Consider the following 25,913-nt stretch of genomic DNA (forward strand, 5'->3'; position numbering starts at 1 on the left):
TCAGAACTGCCTTAATTCTACGTGGCATTGATTCAACAAGGTGCTGAAAGCATTCTGTAGAAATGTTGGCCCATATTGATAGGATAGCATCTTGCAGTTGATGGAGATTTGTGGGATGCACATCCAGGGCACGAAGCTCCCGTTCCACCACATCCCAAAGATGCTCTATTGGGTTGAGATCTGGTGACTGTGGGGGCCAGTTTAGTACAGTGAACTCATTGTCATGTTCAAGAAACCAATTTGAAATGATTCGACCTTTGTGACATGGTGCATTATCCTGCTGGAAGTAGCCATCAGAGGATGGGTACATGGTGGTCATAAAGGGATGGACATGGTCAGAAACAATGCTCAGGTAGGCTGTGGCATTTAAACCATGCCCAATTGGCACTAAGGGGCCTAAAGTGTGCCAAGAAAACATCCCCCACACCATTACACCACCACCACCAGCCTGCACAGTGGTAACAAGGCATGATGGATCCATGTTCTCATTCTGTTTACGCCAAATTCTGACTCTACCATCTGAATGTCTCAACAGAAATCGAGACTCATCAGACCAGGCAACATTTTTCCAGTCTTCAACTGTCCAATTTTGGTGAGCTTGTGCAAATTGTAGCCTCTTTTTCCTATTTGTAGTGGAGATGAGTGGTACCCGGTGGGGTCTTCTGCTGTTGTAGCCCATCCGCCTCAAGGTTGTACGTGTTGTGGCTTCACAAATGCTTTGCTGCATACCTCGGTTGTAACGAGTGGTTATTTCAGTCAAAGTTGCTCTTCTGTCAGCTTGAATCAGTCGGCCCATTCTTCTCTGACCTCTAGCATCAACAAGGCATTTTCGCCCACAGGACTGCCGCATACTGGATGTTTTTCCCTTTTCACACCATTCTTTGTAAACCCTAGAAATGGTTGTGCGTGAAAATCCCAGTAACTGAGCAGATTGTGAAATACTCAGACCGGCCCGTCTGGCACCAACAACCATGCCACGCTCAAAATTGCTTAAATCACCTTTCTTTCCCATTCAGACATTCAGTTTGGAGTTCAGGAGATTGTCTTGACCAGGACCACACCCCTAAATGCATTGAAGCAACTGCCATGTGATTGGTTGGTTAGATAATTGCATTAATGAGAAATTGAACAGGTGTTCCTAATAATCCTTTAGGTGAGTGTATAAAATAAAGGAGTCAGACTGAACCCAGACAACTACAGAGGGATCTGTCTGAGCAGCAGCCTGGGGAAGCTGTTCTGTAGCGTCCTGAACAGCCATCTCCTGGCCTTCATACAGGAGCACAGAGTCCTCAACAGAAGCCAGAGCGGCTTCCTACCCAACCATTGCACTGCTGACCATATCTACACCCTGCACTTCCCGATCAGCCAGGACAGCCACTGCACACACAAAAGTCTGCTTTATAGACTTCAAAAAAGCATTTGACTCATGTAGCATCGGGGGAGGGCGAACAATGAGTGAGTGAGGGAACAGTGAGGGAAAAAAGTATTTGATCCCCTGCTGATTTTGTACGTTTGCCCACTGACAAAGAAATGATCAGTCTTTAATTTTAATGGTAGGTGTATTTTAACAGTAAGAGACATCCAGAAAAAATCCAGAAAAACGCATTTAAAAAAAGTAATACCTTGATTTGCATGTTAATGAGGGAAATAAGTATTTGATCCCCTATCAATCAGCAAGATTTCTGGCTCCCAGGTGTCTTTTATACAGGTAACGAGCTGAGATTAGGACCACTCTCTTAAAGGGAGTGCTCCTAATCTCAGCTCGTTACCTGTATAAAAGACACCTGTCCACAGAAGCAATCAATCAATCAGATTCCAAACTCTCCACCATGACCAAGACCAAAGAGCTGTCCAAGGATGTCAGGGACAAGATTGTAGACCTACACAAGGCTGGAATGGGCTACAAGACCATCGCCAAGCAGCTTGGTGAGAAGGTGACAACAGTTGGTGCGATTATTCGCAAATGGAAGAAACACAAAATAACTGTCAGTCTCCTTCGGTCTGGGGCTCCATGCAATATCTCACCTCGTGGAGTTTCAATGATCATGAGAACGGTGAGGAATCAGCCCAGAACTACACGGGAGGATCTTGTTAATGATCTCAAGGCAGCTGGGACCATAGTCACCAAGAAAACTATTGGTAACACACTACGCTGTGAAGGACTGAAATCCTGCAGCGCCTGCAAGGTCCCCCTGCTCAAGAAAGCACATGTACAGGCCCGTCTGAAGTTTGCCAACATCTGAATGATTCAGAGGAGAACTGGGTGAAAGTGTTCAGGTCAGATGAGACCAAAATCGAGCTCTTTGGCATCAACTCAACTTGCCGTGTTTGGAGGAGGAGGAATGACCCCAAGAACACCATCCCCACCGTCAAACATGGAGGTGGAAACATTATGCTTTGAGGGTGTTTTTCTGCTAAGGGGACAGGACAACTGCACCGCATCAAAGGGACGATGGACGGGGCCGTGTACCATCAAATCTTGGGTGAGAACCTCCTTCCCTCAGCCAGGGCATTGAAAATGGGTCGTGGATGGGTATTCCAGCATGACAATGACCCAAAACACACAGCCAAGGCAACAAAGGAGTGGCTCAAGAAGAAGCACATTAAGGTCCTGGAGTGGCCTAGCCAGTCTCCAGACCTTAATCCCATAGAAAATCTGTGGAGGGAGCTGAAGGTTCGAGTTGCCAAACGTCAGCCTTGCAACCTTAATGACTTGGAGAGGATCTGCAAAGAGGAGTGGGACAAAATCCCTCCTGAGATGTGTGCAAACCTGGTGGCCAACTGCAAGAAACGTCTGACCTCTGTGATTGCCAACGAGGGTTTTGCCACCAAGTACTAAGTCGAAGGGGTCAAATACTTATTTCCCTCATTAACATGCAAATCAATGTATAACTTTTTTGAAATGCGTTTTTCTGGATTTTTTTGTTGTTATTCTGTCTTTCACTGTTAAAATACACCTACCATTAAAATTATAAACTGATCATTTATTTTTCAGTGGGCAAACGTACAAAATCAGCAGGGGATCAAATACTTTTTTCCCTCACTGTATACAGGCTGCAAGATCAGCGTGAAGAAAGACACCAGAAGCACTGAAGCCTTCCCCAGGGACAAGGGGTGAGGCAGGGCTGCAGTCTGAGCCCCACCATATACACCAACCAGCTGGCCACAGAGCTGCAGCAAGGCACCAACCCTGGACTGACGCTGGACGACTCCCAGATCAAAAGAAGGAACTGGTGAAGCCCTATTTATGTCAATTTCTCCCAATCACAGTGCCCCCTTGTTCCCGCATGGGACTAACCCCTGACCCTGGTTCTTATATTTCCCAGTAACTATACACACAGCACATGAACTGCCCCACCCCCCAACACACAGACAGACACAGTGCAGTCCCAGATTACTACAATATTATTTTATTTAAAGATCGCTGTTACACTCACTCAAACAATACACCGAAAAAAGAACTCCAGTTTATATATATATACATTCTAGTTACACTATAATACAAGTGTAACAATGGTGTTGTTAATCATACACGATACTTTTAGTTACACAATAATCAAAGGAGGGAAACTACAGCATCTTACTCCCCCTTAATAATATATTTCATTGAAAACTATTAAAAACTAGCCTTATTAGCATGACATTTACACAAAGCTTTTACAGAGACAATAAAGGAAAATAAATACTATCTCTCTCTGACTCACATGTAAAATTAGTTCTCTCTCTCTCATACACACACACACACACAACACAATATTATCCTATAGACAGTTGCGCATTCAAAATAACAGTTGTCCAGTTGGGTCCCTTACCGATGGCTCTTTAAAGCTACATAATTTGTGAAGTGTGTGTCAGGCAGTGAACACTGGGATGGTGGAGCTGAAGCTGGAGGGGATGTTGTGGGGGGTGCTGTACATCAGAAATTAAGTAAGAATTAATTCAGAATTACACAGATATGTACACACAAGCTCAGACTCACTTACAATGCACCAACAGCATCACTCACCCACTATCTTACACAGCACTGCAGTTTGTTAGACTGCTTTCACTGTGTGTGTGATATATATATATATATATATATATATATACACCGATCAGCCATAACATTATGACCACTGACAGGTGAAGTGAGTAACACTGATAATCTCGTTATCATGGCACCTGTCAGTGGGTGGGATATATTAGGCAGTAAGTGACCATTTTATCCTCAAAGTTGATGTGTTAGAAGCAGGAAAAATGGGCAAGCGTAAGGATCTGAGCGACTTTGACAAGGGCCAAATTGTGATGGCTAGACCACTGGGTCAGAGCATCTCCAAAACTGCAGCTCTTGTGGGGTGTTCCCGGTCTGCAGTGGTCAGTACCTATCAAAAGTGGTCCAAGGAAGGAAAAGAGATGAACCGGCGACAGGGTCATGGGCGGCCAAGTCTCATTGATGCACGTGGGGAGCGAAGGCTGGCCCATGTGGTCCGATCCAACAGACGAGCTACTGTAACTCAAATTGCTGAAAAAGTGAATGCTGGTTCTGATAGAAAAGTGTCAGAACACACAGTGCATCGCAGTTTGTTGCGTATGGGGCTGCGTAGCCGCAGACCAGTCAGGGTGCCCATGCTGACCCCTGTCCACTGCCAAAAGCGCCTACAATGGGCACGTGAGCATCAGAACTGAGCACGGAGCAATGGAAGAAGGTGGCCTGGTCTGATGAATCACGAGTTCAAGGTGTTGACTTAGCCTCCAAATTCCCCAGATCTCAATCCAATCGAGCATCTGTGGGATGTCCATCCCCCTTTTAATAGCAATCCTAAATTAGTTCAGATTTAAGCAAATCACTTCCCTGTGCTGGATAGTGCCTTTAAAAGACTCAACCATGAGCACCAAGGAGCTTTCTGGGCCAAAGTTGTTGAAAGGCACAGATGAGAGGATGGGTATTAAAACATATCAATATAAATATATATATATAAAAAGGCCTTTGATATTTTTTAACATATATAAAGATATATATCCCTTTGAGCATGGTCAAGATGAATATGAAGAACTGGAAGGTGGCTAGATCAGGACATCTGTTTTTTATGGCCAAGACTGGTCAAAGTGTGCATGTGACAACAATATCCCAAGCATTGCACCAATGTGGTCTGTATGGTACTCAAGAAAGCACGTCGAATCCCATTTGAGGTTTGCAAAAATACACTCAGGAGATTCAAAAGGAGCGTCCACTAAGTTTTAACTCAGGCAGGAGGAGACGTATTAAATTATGATCTTTCAGTTTTGTATTTTTAATGTATATACGTTTTTCACACTAAAAACATTTTTCCCCTTAACAGTGTGGAGTCTGGTGTGTAGATGAGTGGGGAAAAATCCTAACACATGAAACTGAGGCACTGAAATTAAATTTAAATGCATGAGGTACTGACACAGCAAAAGGCGGTGTAGACTTTCTGTAGCAGAGGGGCACAACATCCGACCCGCCACTCGGGTCGTGCCCAAAAATGAACAAAAACGACATGTCTCCCCCCCCACCTGTCAGCCCGCCGTTTGAGTTTGGCCTTTGTTAAGATTACGTTGTGCACCCCTGCTCTACAGGCAGTGTATATAATTATATATTCTGCTTTAACACAGAAATTACCCAATACATACAAAAATAAATAGTACAAAAATAAACAGTTGGCCGGGCTTTTTGGTTCCCTTCCTTATGTGCGTGTGGCAGATGGGAGTTGGGACTGATGGGGCATCACACACTGAGAGTGGTCACAGGGCGGCAGGATTGGCATCAGTGAAGTGTGGGACATGAGGTGCAGCTTTGACAGGGGCCTGCAGGCAGAGCAACACACTGAGTCATCAAGGGACTAGCAAAAATACAGAACATTTCATTGCACATTTCATTGCACATCGAAAGACAGCCATTTCCGATTGGGAAGAGCCTTCTGACCTGCCAATCTGTGAACACATGTACCAAAGCTGCCCAATTAGGGGCCCTGCTGGCAGGACCGCAACTGCCTGCCATTTCTTCATTCACTTTGCCAGTGATACAGCTTTAGTTTGGGTTTCACTTTGCGGGTGTGCTAAAAGCTAGAATGTGCTCCCCAGCTCTTCGGAGTCTGTTTATTTCCTTATTCTTTAATCGGAATATCTATTGCGCTCTTCAGAGTATTCTGGAGCGTGGTTGCTTAAAAGAGTGTGCTTCTCGGATGAGGTAAGTGTACAGCGACAGTCTCGCTCGGAGCTGGCTTTCAGCCCCTCTACAGAGATCTGCTGTGCGCCTGATTACATTTTCCATGTACCTTTACAGATTATTAAAAAAATGTGAGTCTGCTGCTAGGAAGAGAGAGTGTCTCTACCGAGATTCGATCCTAGGATCGCACTTTCGACGTCGAACCCACCCTCGACATCGACTTGGCCCACATTGACCAGTCGACTCCCATAAGACCTGTGACGCCAACAGGCAGGGGAGAAGGAGACAGGCTTTATTGGGAGCTGGGAATGTTTGCATTGCCTGACAAGGGCTGTGGGAGGAGGATTTGCAGCTGGAACTTCCCACCAAGATGAAGCCAAAAGGAGCATTTCACCGCTGCTCCCGCTGTGAAGCAAGACTGCCCTCAGATAATGGGCATGGTCTTTGTGAGCGGTGCCTGGGCAGTGAGCATGCACTTTAGGCACTCAGGGGAGACGGGGGCTGCACCCACTCTGTGGACATCATCAAGTCTACCAGGTGTAGGAGAGCTGGTCATTCCCCAGCTCCTCAAGGGCTTTGACGATCGGCCAGGGGAGATCAGCTGGAGGGTGGGGGGGCCCCCACCAATCTGTCAGCCCTCGCCAATGAGAAGAAGCCCCTCTTCTGCTTCTTCAACTTTTAGGGGTTCTTGAACTAGAGAGAGGTCAGCCACCCCCCCTCCCCCTCCACGGTGAAGCTCTACCACGCTCTCCCAGGCACACCTCCCCGTGACATGACTCACCTTGACACACGCCTCCATGGAGGACACTCCCATGCCAGTCCCCCCCCCCCAGAAGGAGGAGGGAGACTTCCCCCGGCAGGAAGGTGAGCAGAAGTTCAGGGCTTCCCTTCTGACCCAAATGGCTACTAGGAAGCAGATGTTGGACACGATCTGGGCAGAAGGGAGCCGTCTAGAAGCCAGCGCGAGGCCCTGCCATCACCCCATGCCCTGCCCCTCCTGGAGGAGGAGGGGTTCTGCTGTACAGCCTCCACGTCCAACATTTCGGAGCCCCCCCTTCAACAGGGAATCGGAGGAAGCCAGCTAAGTGACGGAGCTATTTGCAGGGCCCAGCGCAGAGTTGAAGGAGTTGATGTGCAGGGCAACAGAAGCGGTGGATGTTCCCTGGAACCCAAATACAGACTGTCTCACGAGGGAGAAGCCTGTGAAGGCCACGGAAAGACTCCCATTTTTCCAGGACTTTGTGCAGGTGTTTCGGTCCTCCAGCGTCCGCACCCATGACATGACAGGCAGAGCTGATGTGCGCCACGGAGGGAGCAGAACAGATGGGCATGGGACCCATCCCTCCCATCGGGGACTCCGTCTCACGCCTGGTCCAGGCCAACACGCTGCTGGGGAAGGAGCCCCTGTGCCCCAACAAGCAGTGCTACACCACGGACCTAATGCTGAAAAAATGCTCTGCTTACATGGCAGAGACACTGGCGGTCATGGCGGCAGACACTCAGTCCATTCTCGTGTTCTACATGGGACACTAGGCCCGGCAGCAACGAGAGAGCCCCTCAGCGGCAGACGCAGAGGAAATGGAACTGATGGCTGCCAATATGACAGACCTCCTTAGAGAAGGAGGGAAAGCAATAAGCAAGTCTCTGGTGGCAATGGTTGTGGTGAGGCGACATCTCTGGCTGACACAGGCCAAGTTGCAGGATGCCGTGAAGACTGTGTGACTCAATGCTCCTATTACACCGGGGCAGACGTTCGTGGCAGACCGTAGACCTCAGCATTGAGCACTAGGCCAAGGAAACGGCCTCCAAATATGCTGACCTGCAGCAATCATGCTAGCCTCAGTCACGCCATTGGCCCTACCCACGGCACCTAGGAAGGCAGTGGGTTAGGAGCAAAAAAAACCTGCAACAACAACAACAACAGCCACAGACCGGCAGTGCCCAAGGCAGCTTCAGATGCAGGGGCCAGATGCAACAAAGGGGAAAGAACAGGCTCTCCGTCTGGAGACCTAGGGGCAAAAGTGATCCTCGTAAGCCCCCTGCGAAGCCTCAGGAGCATCCCTCAAAGGACGAGGCTGCCATCACCATCCCCACCACCACACGACAGACTGACCGGACTCGACCAATGGCAAACCTGCACGCAGGACACGTGGGTGCGAACGACGATGACCCATGGATACGCCCTCCAATTCCACTCTGGTCACCCCCCTCCTTCAGGGGGGTGCTGACCACTACTGTTGGATGCCCCGAAAGGGCAAGAGCTCTGTCACAGGAAATCTCTGTGATGCGGGAGAAACGAGCGACACGACTAGTGGCCACAGAGAACTCTCGAGTAGGGTTCTACTCGAGATACTTCCTAGTGCCAAAGAAGGATGGAGGCTTCAGGCCCATTATTGACCTTTATTGACCTGAGGGGCCTCAACATGTTTCTGAAGAAAAGAAACTTCCGCATGTTGACTGCGCAGCGTATCCTCCTGTCCATCCGGCCGAGCAAATGGTTCACGTCAATCGACCTCAGGGATGCCTAATTCCACATCCCCATCCCCCCAGCGCACAGGAAATACCTGCGCTTCACCTTCCAGGGTCAGGTGTACAAGTTCTGGAACATACGACAGGTCATACGTCACGTGACTACATTGGGTCTTTCCGTTCACACAGAGAAGGGCTCTCTCAAGCCTGCAAAGACTATAGTGTTCTTGGGAATGAGGCTAGACTCTGTGAACATGCTTGCCTATCTGTCAGAAGGCAGAATCAAGTCGTTGGAGACGTGCCTTGCATTATTCAGGAGGACATCGACTCTCCAACTGGTCCAATTTCAAAACTGTTGGGGCTGATGGTGGCCACCTCGAATACCCTTCCCCTTGGACTCATGCACATACGTCCATTACAATGTTGGGTAAACGCCTACATGTTACACCCAACGCAAGACAAACATCACAGACAGTGACCCCAACATGCAGGAGGACACTGTCCAGGTGGCAAAATCAAGAAAACCTGCACCTCGGCTCCCCCCTCGACTGCCCTCACAGAAAGGGATTCATCACCACAGACCCCTCAAACACAGGCTGGGGCGATGTCAGGAATGGAACAGGAGTGAAGGGGATGTAGAGTGGATTCTGGTCGGTCGTCCACATCAACGCACAGGAGATGTAAGCGGTGCTGCTGGCGCTGCACCACTTCCGCCATGTCCTGTCAGACAGACATGCCTTAGTTCAGACAAACAACATGACAGTAGTGGCTTATATCAACCACCAGGGGGGCTTGCCCCCCCCCAGATTACATTGTGTGGCGTGCAGACTTCTCCTGTGGGCACAGGCCAACCTTTGATCGATAAGGGCAATACACCTGCCAGGTGTGTCCAACACGGTGGCTGACATTCTCTCCCGGGGAGGTCCAGACAGCTCAAAATGGAGATTGAATCCTCAAGTGGTGGAACAGATCTGGGAGAAGCTGGGACGAACTCGGGTAGACCTCTTCACTACACAGGTGATGACCCACTGCCCTCTGTGGTTCTCACTGGAGACAGGAGGGGGCCCCTTGGGTGTGGACGCCTTTGCTCACCCATGGCCGCGGGAACTGTTGTATGCCTTCCCCCAACTGCCACTTCTTCCACTGACACTGGAGAGGATTCGCCAGGTAGGAGCCCAAGTCCTCCTGATCACCCCCGGTGACTGAGACAGTTGTGGTTTATGACACTGGCACAGATGTTCAGTGCGGAACCCTGGCAGATCCCGCTACGCAAGGACTTACTGAGTCAAGCAGAGGGACTCCTGTGGCACCCCAACCCACCATAGCTACAGTTGTGGGTCTGGTCCCTGAAAGGCACCGCCTTAATGTTTATGGGACTGCCAGATAATGTTGTGGAGACACTACAGTTGGCCAGAGCCCCCTCTACCAGAGCCCTATAATCTTATAAGTGGTCAGCTTTCCAAAACTGGTGCCTAGCCAGACACGTGGATACTAGCCTGGGACTTCGAATTAGTTCTACAAGGGCTTAGCGGAGCACCATTTGAGCCCATTTCCACAACGGAGCTCCGTTTTCTCTCACTTAAGGTGGCCTTCCTTGTAGAGATAAAGTCAGCAAGGAGAATTAGTGAAATTCACACCTTGTCTGTGGACAAAGCCTGTCTGATCTTCTCAGGAAGTAACAACAGAGTCACTCTGAGGACGAACCCAGACTTCCTACCCAAGGTCATGTCAAATAAATCAACCAATTGTCCTGGAATCTTTTCACCCCCCTCCACATGCGTCGGATAAGGACCGCAGACTATACATACTCTGCCCTGTCCGACCCTTAAAGTATTACATGGAGAGGACTGCATACAGCCGCAGATCTGACCAGCTGTTTGTCTGCTACAGTTCTACCACCAGAAGGCGGGCTGTTTCCAAACAATGACTGGCATACTAGGTGGCGGACGCGATCCGGCTCACCTATGAGACTGCTAAAGTCCCCATGGCTGAACACATCTTAGCGCACTCTACCAGGGGACAGGCCACGTTGTGGGCTCTCTTTCATGGCACCTCGCTTGAAGACTTGTGTAATGCTACAACCTGGTCCGGTCAACAGACCTTCATGAGGTTCTACCGTCTCAACGTGGCTGACCGACTGTGTCCCACACTGGGCACTCAGGTACTACAAGCAGCTTGTAGTGGGATTGGGGCTTAAATCAGGTGTCAGGACTCGCAACAGCTCTGGTACAGTCCAGACGACCTTCCTGACGAAGAAATGGCAGGCAGCTGTGGTCAGGAGGAGACTTTTCAGATGCCAGAGGCAGCTTTGGTACATGTTTTCACAGATTGGCAGGTCAGAAGGCTCTTCCCATTTGGTAATGGCTGTCTTTCGAAGTCTTTCTTTTTCAGGGAACTGTGGTAATAACCTATCGTTCTGTGGGTCTTTGTCATGATGAGATTTTCATGCTTTACTGACAGCTGTGGCCATGAGAAACATTGCCCCACGCCACTCTGTAGTGTGAACTTCTGCTCTTCAAAAGTTGTATTTAAAACAAAACTAAAACATCAGACCCTTGAAAGCAGTCAGTTCTGTCCATCTGTCTGTGTGCCTTCGCTGCTGGTGGAACACATGGGCACAAACTTGCCACCCCCTCTCTTTGAAGAGGTGTGTGGTGTGTGGGGGTCTGGAAGGGGGGATAGAGGGGTGACTACAGCAGACACAGAGTGGACTCACCGTCGCTTTCCTTACTACCCCTGGAGCTGTTTGCACATATGCACGGAAACACGCCGTCTGTGAAAGAGAAACAATAGTGGTAGCATTAGAATAAAAGCAGGTGTATGTTAATGTCCATTTACTATGCAAGTACACATATAGCCATGATACTACAACAGTATGTACTGTATATAACAACCCCCCCCATCTCCCTCAATGCCTCTCACCTGGGGGGGGGGTTCTGATATGTAAAACAGGGTTACCATCACAATTCTTGCGAGAAGCCCGACTGCCTCAACCCAGTGCAATAATTCACACAGTGGCATTGTGTAGGCTAGTTCAATTTCAGATGAAAGTGGAAAACATTTATTTAAGCGCTTTGTTTTTGTTGAGAGAATTGGATGTTGTGATATAGGAACAAGAGATAAGAAATGTCATGTGAGACCAAAGAAAAAGGCCAGGCTCCTTGGTGCTCATGGTTGGCTCTTTGCTTTGAAATGCACTAGCCAGCAGAGGGAAGCTACAGGAACTTCTGAATTTTCTTGTTTAGCCAGTAACACGCAGCTCTGCAACTGTGGCCGCTGTGGCAACACTGTGTGTGAGCAGGGATTTTACTCGGCAAAATAACAACATACAACGTGTTTATAGTCTGAAACAAAACACATCGCACAAACTGAATGAACTCGTCCTAACCGTGGCATGCCGTGCTCTTTACAGAGGGTGCGCGTTCAGGATCCTCACATGTCAAACCTTTAAACTTTTACAAACCGATAGATATCACTTAAAAGAAGTAAGACATCAATAATGTGTTAATTGCAGAAAGAAGATGCATAACATTCCTCACTTGTTGATACTTAAAAATAACACCCTAATTGCACTGATGACTGTTTTCGGTGCCGGTGAATTGAAACAGGTGATAACAATAACATGGATAACAATTTAAATCCCCTTTATTATAGCAAGTTGCTTGATACGTGTATCTTCACAGATAGAACAAAACAAACTGTATAAGCATTAAACGTACTTACAATTTACAGACAAGGTGCCTATTTAAGTTTTCAAGAAAATAGGTTTCACAATATCAGTGATTAGTAGAAAACTGAAACCAACTCCCGCATTAAAATGACTGAATGTCAGGGTTCGAATTATGGGGGGAATTGGGGGGGGTTGAAACATTTATATAATGTAAGCACTAGCGTGATGGAAACACCGTCTGCACCCACACCCCCCACTACCTTCTTTGACATTAACACATTATCGATATATCTGATTTATGTTGGTTTACAGGTATCAAGGTCATGCCCAGCGCTACGGGTGGGGTATCAGTTGGAATATTGTGCCCCTCACATTTTGCATTCTTGTTACAAAACTGATGTGCGTTGCTGCAGATACATTCTGTAATTTTACCAACCGACCGCACTTCGCCAGAACCTTGGGGACCTCAGACCCCCCCTAATCAAAGAGCCCCCTTAGTCATTTCTGATGCCCCCCTGCCGAGTTCATCCTGCTGACCGGGACAGATCAAGATGCAGTTTCACTTGTTTAAAATTGCAAAGTATAAACATGCAAGAGAATTAAACTGACGCAAATCTTAATTTGAACTGTGGATACAAATAAACAATTTCAATCCGTCATCTATATTACAATGTGTAGGACATTTTGTTTCACTTCTTGAACTCAGCTGCTTTTGTTTTTTAATAAGGAAAAAAAGGATTCCAAAAGTAATCTAAAAGTATTCTGATTACGTTACTGACTTAGAATAATGTACTGGATTAGGTTACAGATTACAGTGTTGAAATAAACGAGGCTGTATCGACACTCTGTGCTCCTGTATTGTTTGAACAACGTGGTGGAGAATTTGCAGCAGAAAGAGGCAGTTTACGTCTATTACCTGCACACTATCAGGACTCGCCCCAGCCTGCCCTGCTGCTGACTGGAGAACAAGAGAGGAGAGCATCGTCCCCAGAGAGGGAGTCTCTCTCTCTACATGAGTGCCTGCTGCAGCCTGTCTCTGCACAACCCCCCCACCCCAAACCACATTAATCCACAAACAGATGCTCCCAGACCGGTTGGGGAACACAATCACATGGCAGGCAGAGAGAGAGATACACTGACAGGAAGCTAGACACATAGTGGGAGGGACAGAGAGAGACAGCCAGCCTTCGTCTGTCCCCAGCTTCCTCCTTACAACCAGAGCTCAGCTGTGTTAGTGAGGCCACCCTGAGCCTGGGGCTTGAGTTCCCAGCTGAAGGCTTCCACCCCCCCTGACCTTGTGAGACCCCACACTTACTGAAGCAATCAGGAAATAGGCACTTCATGGTCCTGTAAGAGTTGTCTAGCAGAGCTTTGGGCTTCACACACTTGCCCGGGTTGGGTTGCTTCACCTTCGAATGGATATTCCTCACCATCTCTGTGGAATGATCTTGTGGTATGTCTGTCATCTGAGGAATTAAATTGTAGACAGACACAGGGACACAAACACAGGCACACAGAGACCCACAGACACAAAGACACGCAGAGATGCACAGAGAGACACAGGCACACAGAGACACACAGGCACAAAGACGCACACAGACACCCAGAGAAACACAGAGACCCACAGGCACACATAGATGCACATGCACAAAGACAAAGAGGCACACAAAGATGCACAGATACACACAGAGACACACAGGCATGCAGAGGCGCAACAGCACGCAGAGACACACAGGCCCACGCACAGACAGACACACGGGCATACAAACAACGGCAGACGGACACAGGAACACACACAGAGCATGTTTTAGTATGCACATTTCTGCTTCCAGGTAAAGTGAATGGTTGCAGCTTGTTGTTCAGTCAGTCCTCAATGCCTCCCATGCTCCTGCAGTTTTTGTGTTTGTTTGTTGGTTACCTGCCCCGGCAACACAATGTTGTACACTCAACTGTAGCATCTACAACTTCCCACTGCCCCCTGCCCCCAGCCCCCCCCTCCCCTCGCCAGAGAGAGAGCCCCACCTGCTGCAGTGGGATGGATTGCTCCATCATCCTGAAAAGCTTCTCCAGGTCAGTAAGGTACTTCCAGGACGGGTGCTGCTCTGGTAGCATGCGCAGAATCTTCTTCAGCACCTCCTTGCTGATGAACAGCCACAATTTCTGCAGATCCTGCTCCTTCACATTTAGCTTCTTCTGGGGGGAGAGCGGAGAAGGGAGAGGGTGGGGAGAATGGAGAGAGATGAGAGAGAGAGGAGAGGGGAAAGTGGGGAGAGTGAAGAGCAGAGAGAGTCAAGATGACCACACTGCAGCACTCCACTCTCCCCCCCGCTGCTTTCCAAAACAAACACAGTGCCTTTCTATGTATGTGTTGGAGATGATTTTGTTCCAGATTATTTTACAGATACCGGTTCAGTGCATTTTTATGGTGTTTAAGTTAAATGCATGAATGCTGCTGCAGAGCACCTGTTTTACATGATTATAGAAGGAATGTGAAAATAATGTGAACATACTGGGGCTACAGGGTTTTTCTTTCCTTTATTCGGCACGGCAGAGAGTCACAGTATCCTGCCAAACTGGCAATCTCTGAGTGCCACTCAGCTGATAAGTAGAATGTTCCAACACTAGAGAATCTCAGCTGTGCAAATGGGTAATTGTATTTAAAAAGTCTTTGGATATATCGTAACAATTGTCACCCTGGACAAGGGCGTCTGCTAATAACTATAATAATACAAGAGAGGAAAAAGAGGCAAACGCGGCCACAGGACACTCACCAGGCGAGAGATGTTGGACATCCTGAAGACCTCCTCATAGTGCACTGGTACCTTGTAGTTGATGGGCAAGTAGTGCTTCTGTACCTCAGACAAGAATCACAGACAGAGTTAATGCCTCACAGCTCCTCTGCCCCGCCCTACTCCACACAACTTCCCTCTCACTGCCTCTTGAACTCTAGGCTCTCCTCTCCCTGCCTCCCTGTCACCATCCCAAACTGCATCAGCCTGCCTCAGGCTTCACACTGTGCGCTCTCTGGCTCTCCCCCTCTCAAAACTAGTCTCTATCAGTCTCTCACCATCACAAACAGCATCTCTCTCTCCCCCCCCACCATCACCCCCCACAATTCATCATCACTGTACACACACACACACACACTCTCTCTGTCCTTCCATGTCATCCCCCCACCCCCCTCACCAGATAGGTTTTCCTGCCACTGAAGTTCAGGTTGTGTTCCAAGGTCCGGAGGCATGAACAGCAATTCTTGGAGGCTCCAGCATGCATCAGCACAGCGAACTGCACCCACAGCACTCCTGCAGGGGGCAGCACCAAGAGCTTGTCAACTAATACAACAGCTTCCATCTTCTCCAAACACACTACGCCACATTTCTCTCTCCCTCTCTCTATCACTATGTTCAGTCCCCCCTCCCCATTCTGCCTCCACCTGGTATGCATTGTCTTGTTAGTGTCAGCCCTGACAACCCAACAAACACAGGTTTGAAGTGTCTAGAAAAAATAAAGGAAAATGTAATTCTGTGCTTCCCATTATTTTATCAATACACCGATCAGCAATAACACTATGACCACCTGCCTAATATTGTGTAGGTCCCCCTTTTGCCGCCAAAACAGCCCTGACCCATCGAGGCATGGACTCCACTAGACCTCTGAAGGTGTGCTGTGGTATCTGGCACCAAGACATTAGCAGCAGATCCTTTAAGTCCTGTAAGTTGCGAGGTGGGGCCTCCATGTATCGGACTTGTTTGTCCAGCACATCCCACAGATGCTCGATTGGATTGAGATCTGGGGAATTTGGAGGCCAAGTCAACACCTTGAACTCGTGATTCATCAGACCAGGCCACCTTCTTCCATTGCTCCATGGTCCAGTTCTGATGCTCACGTGCCCATTGTAGGCGCTTTCGGCAGTGGACAGGGGTCAGCATGGGCACCTTGACTGGTCTGCGGCTGCACAGCCCCATACGCAACAAACTGCGATGCACTGTGTGTTCTGACACCTTTCTATCAGAACCAGCATTCACTTTGAGCTACAATTTGAGCTACAGTAGCTCGTCTGTTAGATCGGACCACACGGGCCAGCCTTCGCTCCCCACGTGCATCAATGAGCCTTGGCCGCCCATGACCCTGTCGCCGGTTCATCTCTTTTCCTTCCTTGTACCACTTTTGATAGGTACTGACCACTGCAGACCAGGAACACCCCACAAGAGCTGCAGTTTTGGAGATGCTCTGACCCAGTCGTCTAGCCATCACAATTTGGCCCTTGTCAAAGTCGCTCAGATCCTTACGCTGCCCATTTTTCCTGCTTCTAACACATCAACTTTGAGGACAAAAAGTTCATTTGCTGCCTAATATGTCCCACCCATTGACATGTGCCATGATAACGAGATTATCAGTGTTATTCACTTCACCTGTCAGTGGTCATAATGTTATGGCTGATCAGTGTATATCCACTATAGACACAATAGACAGGATATTTCTCTTGACTCTGCTCCCCTGGATTAAAAAAAAATACTGGCTATTATTATTTATTGATTAATTGGCAGATGCTCCTTATGCAGGGTAATTTACAGGATACAAAAGCAATAAGAAAGTGCAATAATACAGTACACAATTACAAATCACACATAATACAATTATAGTTTCATAGTCTCATGTGTCCAGCCTGAGACCTCCCCCACCCTCAAACACACACAAGGCCAGACTCACCTAGCACAGCAGCCAAAACCCAGCTGACTGACCCCTGCATTACTCCACTAAGAACTCTTCCCAGCCCTCCAGAATGCTGCGTTCTGTTCCAGGACACTAAGGGCTCGGATCCAGGTCCCCTTTGCTCACACCTGCAACACAACTTACACACAGACAGATACAGAACCTGTGAATCATGTGTAGGTCTACTTTCCTGTCTATGTGATTCTGTTGGGCCACAAGTATGACTGCTCAAGGTCTCAGTACCCAGTCCCGGTCACTGACTGTGTTGGCAGTACTGTGTTGACTGCCAAATGATGTCACCTCTGGCTGGATTAAATCAAGACTTGTACCCATCAGCTTATAAAAAACTACAGACATGTACAACACAGCAGTTACATTTATGATCAGAAGAAAGTGGCATCTTATTCAAAAGGAACCTGCAAGTGAGTACAGTGAGTGGTGGTCAAAGTTTAATTTAATTGCAGCCCTAGCAGAGAAGATGCAATTTGGCAGTGACAGTATTGGGCCCACTACATGCCACATAGTGTCACTTTGCCAAATGCTGTCCCTATGTTTTGTTACTACAATAACTTATTAATACAGTCTTATTATTAACAGGAGACACTAGTTGTTAATCAAAATCACAACAGAACAGCATTCACACACAGAGGCGCAGGGCCAGCAGTAATATACCCCTGGACATGGACATGTAGTTACATCCAAATTGGGTGAACCATGTATGATGTACATCCATTTTTATATGTGGTCCCCCCAATTTTAGGGGCTAAAAAATTAATGGACAAACTTACATAAATATGAATGAAAGTGTGAGTTTCAATACTTGGTGGCAAATCCTTTGCAGTCAATGACTGCCTGAAGTCTGGAACCCATAGACATCACCAGATGCTGGGTTTCTTCCCTGGTGATGCTCTGCCAGGCCTGCACTGCAGCTGTCTTTAGTTCCTGCTTGTTCTTGGGGCGTTTTGCCTTCGGTTTTGCCTTCAGCAAAAAAAAAAAATGAAATGCATGCACAATTCCACTTCTTCACCTTAAACAAGTTGGGTTGCTTTCGCAGTATGCTTCGGGTTATAGTCCATCTGCACTGTGAAGCGCCGTCCAATGAGTTTTGAAGCATTTGGCTGAATCTGAGCAGATAATATAGCCCTAAACACTTCAGAATTCATCCTGCTGCTTTTGTCAGCAGTCACATCATCAATAAATGATGGGAACCAGTTCCCTTGGCAGCCATAATATAGCCACATATAAAAATGGGTGTAAATCCTACACGGTTCACCCAATTTGGATGTAACTACCCTCAAATTAAAGATGAAAGTCTACACTTAAAGCACATCTTGATTGTTTCCTTTCAAATCCATTGTGGTGGTGTACAGAGCCAAAAATATGACAATTGTGTTACTGTCCAAATATTTATGGACCTAACTGTATTATCACTTGTTGGCATTAGAACATAAGAACATAAGAAAGTTTAAAAACAAGAGGAGGCCATTCGACCCATCGTACTCGTTTGGTGTCCATTAATAACTGAGTGATCCAAGGATCCTATCCAGTCTATTTTTGAATGTTCCCAAGTTTTCAGCTTCAAATACATCACAGTGGAGTTTGTTCAGATTGTGACGCCTCTCTGTGTGAAGAAGTGTCTCCTGTTTTCCGTCTTGAATGCCTTGAAGCCCAATTTCCATTTGTGTCCCCGGGTGCGTGTGTCCCTGCTGATCTGGAAAAGCTCCTCTGGTTTGATGTGGTCGATGCCCTTCATGATTTTGAAGATTTGAATCAAGTCCCCACGTAGTCTCCTCTGTTCCAGAGTGAAAAGGTTCAGTTCCTCAGTCTCTCAGTAGGACATTCCCTTCAGACCTGGAATAAGTCTGGTTGCTCTCCTCTGAACTGCCTCTAGAGCAGCGATATCTTTCTTGAAGTGTGGAGCCCAGAACTGTCCACAGTATCCAGATGAGCTCTAACTAGTGCATTGTACAGTCTGAACATCACTGCCCTTGTTCTCAATCCTACACTTTTGACAATATACCCTAGCATCCTGTTTGCCTTTTTATTGCTTCCCCACATTGTTAGGATGGAGAGGATGTGAGGAGTTCACATAGACTCAGAGGTCCTTCTCATGCATTACTTAATTTAGTTCTATTCCTCCCATAGTGTAATTATAATGGATATTTTTGTTACCTGCATGTAATACCTTGCACTTGTCCACACTGAATTTCATCTACCAGGTGTCGGCCCACAACTGAATATTATCCAAGTCCCTTTAAATAGCCTGTGCTGCCGAGATTGTGCTGCTAAGCCGCCTATTTTAGTATCATCTGCAAATTTGACAAGTTTGCTAACTATCCCAGAGTCCAGATCATTAATATAGATTAGAAAAAGCAAAGGCCCTAGTACTGATCCCTGTGGAACTCCACTAACAACTTCACTCCAGTTATAAGCGACTCCTCTAATCGACACCCTCTGTTTCCTAGACATCAACCAGTTCATAATCCATCTACTTACATTACTACATTACCCTGGCATTAATAAATAATTTTTCCCCCTTGAATTTTCAGACTGGTCTCTATGAGTGACTGATTTATAGCGCCAAAAATATAATGGAACCCCTGCTTCAGGTCCAGGGGCCCTGGAAATCAAAATATACAGGCTGTGAAAAGGGAGATTTTGCACTTTGCCTCACTCTGCCTGCACTGACCAAGGTCCCAGCCACCAGATGCGGTTTGTGTTACTCCAGGTTATGAAACACAGGGGTAAAGGAAGGGAAAGGTACGCCCAAAACTCCTCCCTTTTAACTCGAGCAAATTAAGGGGGGTGTTTTCTTTTCCGAAAAGAAAACAGATACAGAGGCTTTTCACTTTCCTGGTTAAACTGGAAAAACAGCAGAGACTTCACTAGCGAGGTAATGACGGTACAGCTCACAACCAAAGAGCAACACTAACTATCCTCCCTGACAAATGGATGTAGGGCTACCTGATGCTGCGCAACCCCGGCCAGGCTTGGGAACAATGTGGCACTTTCCCTTTTTCTCTCGTTCTCTCCCTGGAGACCCCCTCTACACACACAGACACACACACACACACACACAGACACAAAATACACACACACACACACAGACACACAACACACACACACACATACAGACACAAAATACACACACACACATACAGACACAAAATACACACACACACACACATACAGACACAAAATACACACACACACACACACACACACATACAGACACAAAATACACACACACACACATACAGACACAAAATACACACACACACACACACACACACAGACACAAAATACACACACACACACACACACAGACACAAAATACACACACACACACACACACACACATACAGACACAAAATACACACACACACACATACAGACACAAAATACACACACACACACACATACAGACACAAAATACACATACAGACACAAAATACACACACACACACACATACAGACACAAAATACACACACACACACACACATACAGACACAAAATACACACACACACACACATACAGACACAAAATACACACACACACACACATACAGACACAAAATACACACACACACACACATACAGACACAAAATACACACACACACACACACACACATACAGACACAAAATACACACACACACACACATACAGACACAAAATACACACACACACACATACAGACACAAAATACACACACACACACACACACACATACAGACACAAAATACACACACACACACACAGACACACAACACACACACACACATACAGACACAAAATACACACACACACACATACAGACACAAAATACACACACACACACACATACAGACACAAAATACACACACACACACACAAGTCTTACTCACATCCTCGTGATCACTCCCTCACCCTGCTGAGGAAGGGGGGAGCTGTCAGATGAAGCACCACAAATAATCACCAGCAATAATCGCTGGCATCAGATTAATAGAGATATTGCTTTAGTGCTGAATTATGCATACTTCATAAGTCCAGTAAATTCACACTTGTTTTTTACTTTTTACACAAGTCTTAAAGAATAAGTCCGCCTTCATCCTAACTCACTAAAAAGCATTGCCGATTGAGAACTCGCTTGGAATTAAAAGTCGGTCTTTTTAAAGTGACGCTGAAGCTCAAATATTTACTGACGATTTAATAAACAAAGAGACGTCATACTCAGGCGCATATAGGAGCACACGTGCATTTCACAGTTACAAACCTGTTTAAAACGGAGCTGCCATATGTATATTAAAACATGTTTTACAAAACGAAATGCTTTTTGAGTTGTCTGCTGTGCGCAGGTCAGTCCCCTGCAGCGCCGCGGTGTTACAGCACTTCGTTTCACTTTCTAAAGGCGCACAGCGCGGACGATACATTTTATATATAACCCATTTGAAAGTCGTCCATTAAGCGACCAGCATGGGATTTTTAGAAATAACCCGTTTTGAGCGGTCTTATCACTAGCCTATCCCACTTTCAGTTCGTATGCAGCGGAGGCTAGCACGCGTGTTTTGACAGCACCAAAAAAATGGTCCAACAATCACAAGTTGCTAAAATCACCTTCTTTACAAATGTCTACTATAGCTACACTGCAGCACATGCAGAAGGACACAGTGTAACATTTGCTCACCTGTGCGCCTGGACGATTCCCCGTGTGGACGCAAGCGATGTCAGGATCTTCACAGGACCAGCGCGACTGAGGAGAATTAGAGACTTAATTCCCGTTGCATTTGACACACCGATTAGTCTCCCTCCCCTCGGCACGGAGTCACACTCTCCTCCGCACACAGAGCACCAAAGGCCAGCAAGGAAAAATGTGGGAAATTCCCAAATATGCCCACCGCCTGCCAGCCTCCCAAACCCAAACTGAACACGTGCGTGGATCACTGTGACTGAGGGGTAGTGCTGAAGTATGTATTATGCATGTATGTATGTATGTATGTATGTATGTATGTATGTATGTATGTATGTATGTATGTATTAAAAACAAATTGCTTTGTGAATTAGGTCAAGTGTAGGGAGTTCTATATTTTATTGGGTTAAAATACTGTTTTACTGTTGGAGTATTTTACATTTAAAAACATACAAACATTTTCATTCTTTTTATAAAAAATTTAAAATGCAATTCTAAAATCATCATCCAAAATGATTATAAAATCAGTTTAAAAAAACAAAATACAAAATAAACTCAAAGTGAACATATGCATTCAAGCAAAAATAAATTTGCTAAAATAACACAATTATAACAGATCTAATGCATTGAAATAAACAAGTGATGCATCAGACAAACCAACAAATGAAAGAATAAAACCCAAACAAAACAGTCTGATGCATACTTAAAAGGACTCTGCTGTTTTGACTTCAGTGGGAAGGTCCTTGACCTCCTTCCGATGCTTACTCAAAACACATATTTTCAGACAGTACTTATAATTTAGTAATTTACTCTCCTGTAAGATAGCACTTTACAACATTTTATCATACTAGTTATTTTGATTTCCCCTACGCTGCTTTTCCCATGCCCCTTGACTGTGACCTAACATCTTATCTGCACTCAGCTTTTACAATCCAGGATATAAGACCTCATATGTTGTATACACTTGTGTAAATTGAAATTTGTAATGTTTTATGCCTTGAACTGCACTGTATTTTTGCACTTTGTATTGTGCTTATATTTTGTAAGTTGCCCTGAATAAGGGCATCTGCTAATAAATAAATAAATAAATAAATAAATAAAAATAATAATAAGACAGCCAATGCATTAGAGAAATCAAACAAAACAAAACCATCCCACCCTCAAAACAAGAAAATCAGATGTTGTAAAAAAACAACTGATTTCTTTAAAATCCATCAATATTCATTTAAAATATATTTTCATCAATAAAAAATTAAAAACACTTAGACTCGGGCTCCAGCAGGAGGAGTATCCATCCCTGGAGGTGATATCTCTTCATGGGATTCTGAGCTCTCCCAGATCTGGGAATACTCTTCTCCATAGACGGGGCCAGTCTACCCTCTCTGTACACTGCCCCCAAGACATGTGCCAGATCTTCCTTAAGCACCTCCCAAAAGATCTTATAGAATTCAGCAGGGATCCCATCAGGACCCGGTGTCCTACCAGAGTTGAGACTCTTCATGGTCTGGGAGAGTTCAGTGGTGGTGATCTCTGGATCCTCCTCCTCCTCCTCCTCCCCCTCCTTGTGGGACTCCAACAGGGACAGAAAGTGATGGATCAGATTTTGATCCACCACCTTCTGGTCGTATATCTCCCTGCAGAAGTCCCGTACCACTGTCTCAACACCCTCTCTGCTCTCCACTTCCTGCCCCAAGAAGTCGATCATGAAGGACATTGTAGACTGCCTCTGATGACATGGCGGTCCTCTCCAGTGGCTTGCTGAGGAGGACGAGATCTATCCTGGAGCAGGAGGAGCCAGAAGAACTCACCCAGGTGAACCGGGGCACCAGGTCCCGACCTGCATCGCAGAGTTCAAAGTCCTCCACGAACGCAGTGAGATCCCTGATGGATCTATCATTGCGGGGCTTACTCCGGTCTACATCCTTCAGGGCACAGTTGAAATCACCTGAAATGATAACTGGTAAGGGGCTGATCAGGAGTGGGCACAGCTGAGGGAAAAAGAGGATTCTGTCTCTTGTTAGTGGGTGCTTTATTGTCCAGCCTCAATACAGCCCCCTTGTATTTAAAGTCGAGGCTGGCCAACCTGCCCGCCTCTATTACTTTTTTTAACCTTGATAAACAGGTTCTTCAGGAGTACGGCAATCCCTATGGCAAGCCAAATTATCATTTAGAGATATCTTCAAATTACTTCCTGTGGGTCCATGACAATTCGTCCCCGTCAATTCACACTGGCGACAATTTGTCCCCATCATTATGTTCTCCACTTGAGCATTTGGAACCATGAATGCATTCACTTATTGTAGAGCCATAGAACACACATGTGAATATATTATTATTATTATTATTATTATTATTATTATTATTATTATTATTATTATTATTTATTTATTAGCAGACACCCTTATCCAGGGCGACTTACAAAATATAATATAGTAGGCTATATAAATATATATATAAATACACACACACACAACTATTTTGTATTATTTGTTATAATGTATGTTTTTAATTGATACATTCATTTGAGACTATAACCTGAATAATTCAGTTTTATACAACTAGTCACAACAGCTGGCAGCGACGACTGCAGTCTTATTAAAATAGGTTTCATGTTAAAGTTGTATATCAGTTGGTTCAATTACTGATTAGTTACTTTCTTATGTGTACATTGTTATTATTATTTTTTTTACATATAAAATATCCTGGAGTTAAATGGTATCAGAGTAGAAATAACAATTAGATGGCAATTTAATAAGGATTTTTAATTTTCCTAATTAGATTCCTAAGTTTTCCTAATTTCAATAACATGGTTCAGGGAACATGAACTAGTAGCAAATCAGACAGCAAGGCAAATTAATTTCCAGTTAGAGTGGATCATTATTTGAATTCAGCCAAACTTAATATAAGAAATCAGTAATAATAATAATAATAATAATAATAATAATAATAATAATAATAATAATAATAATAATAATAATAAAACTATATATACACATACACTCACCTAAAGGATTATTAGGAACGCCATACTAATACTGTGTTTGACCCCCTTTCGCCTTCAGAACTGCCTTAATTCTACGTGGCATTGAATCAACAAGGTGCTGAAAGCATTCTTTAGAAATGTTGGCCCATATTGATAGGATAGCATCTTGCAGTTGATGGAGATTTGTGGGATGCACATCCAGGGCACGAAGCTCCCGTTCCACCACATCCCAAAGATGCTCTATTGGGTTGAGATCTGGTGACTGTGGGGGCCAGTTTAGTACAGTGAACTCATTGTCATGTTCAAGAAACCAATTTGAAATGATTCGACCTTTGTGACATGGTGCGTTATCCTGCTGGAAGTACCCATCAGAGGATGGGTACATGGTGGTCATAAAGGGATGGACATGGTCAGAAACAATGCTCAGGTAGGCCGTGGCATTTAAACGATGCCCAATTGGCACTAAGGGGCCTAAAGTGTGCCAAGAAAACATCCCCCACACCATTACACCACCACCACCAGCCTGCACAGTGGTAACAAGGCACGATGGATCCATGTTCTCATTCTGTTTACGCCAAATTCTGACTCTACCATCTGAATGTCTCAACAGAAATCGAGACTCATCAGACCAGGCAACATTTTTCCAGTCTTCAACTGTCCAATTTTGGTGAGCTTGTGCAAATTGTAGCCTCTTTTTCCTATTTGTAGTGGAGATGAGTGGTACCCGGTGGGGTCTTCTGCTGTTGTAGCCCATCCGCCTCAAGGTTGTACGTGTTGTGGCTTCACAAATGCTTTGCTGCATACCTCGGTTGTAACGAGTGGTTATTTCAGTCAAAGTTGCTCTTCTATCAGCTTGAATCAGTCGGCCCATTCTCCTCTGACCTCTAGCATCAACAAGGCATTTTCGCCCACAGGACTGCCGCATACTGGATGTTTTTCCCTTTTCACACCATTCTTTGTAAACCCTAGAAATGGTTGTGCGTGAAAATCCCAGTAACTGAGCAGATTGTGAAATACTCAGACCGGCCCGTCTGGCACCAACAACCATGCCACGCTCAAAATTGCATAAATCACCTTTCTTTCCCATTCAGACATTCAGTTTGGAGTTCAGGAGATTGTCTTGACCAGGACCACACCCCTAAATGCATTGAAGCAACTGCCATGTGATTGGTTGGTTAGATAATTGCATTAATGAGAAATTGAACAGGTGTTCCTAATAATCCTTTAGGTGAGTGTATGTGTG

General features: G+C 45.8%; 1 protein-coding gene across 6 annotated transcripts in view; it reads right to left on the reverse strand.

Annotated features, from left to right (window-relative positions):
- The window catches only part of il34 (interleukin 34), a 29,140-nt gene extending 7,184 nt beyond the window's left edge, over positions 1-21,956 (reverse strand). Inside the window, exons 1-8 of one of the 6 annotated variants that reach the window (XM_066713485.1) lie at positions 21,685-21,952; positions 17,016-17,157; positions 15,492-15,607; positions 15,077-15,154; positions 14,328-14,498; positions 13,621-13,771; positions 11,352-11,408; positions 3,395-9,355 (exon numbers count right to left, since the gene is read on the reverse strand). In XM_066713485.1, coding sequence (XP_066569582.1) covers positions 9,300-9,355; positions 11,352-11,408; positions 13,621-13,771; positions 14,328-14,498; positions 15,077-15,154; positions 15,492-15,607; positions 17,016-17,055 — 669 coding nt within the window. In that variant the 5' untranslated portion in view covers positions 17,056-17,157; positions 21,685-21,952 and the 3' untranslated portion in view covers positions 3,395-9,299. Of the gene's footprint in view, positions 1-3,394; positions 9,356-11,351; positions 11,409-13,620; positions 13,772-14,327; positions 14,499-15,076; positions 15,155-15,491; positions 15,608-17,015; positions 17,158-20,905; positions 21,597-21,684 lie in introns of those variants that run through there. The other 5 variants (XM_066713484.1, XM_066713486.1, XR_010819994.1 and 2 more) reach the window with 5 other exon arrangements.
- Between the last annotated feature and the right edge of the window lie 3,957 nt (positions 21,957-25,913).

Source organism: Amia ocellicauda, chromosome 9 (assembly GCF_036373705.1).
Source record: "Amia ocellicauda isolate fAmiCal2 chromosome 9, fAmiCal2.hap1, whole genome shotgun sequence".
Lineage (NCBI taxonomy): Eukaryota > Metazoa > Chordata > Actinopteri > Amiiformes > Amiidae > Amia > Amia ocellicauda.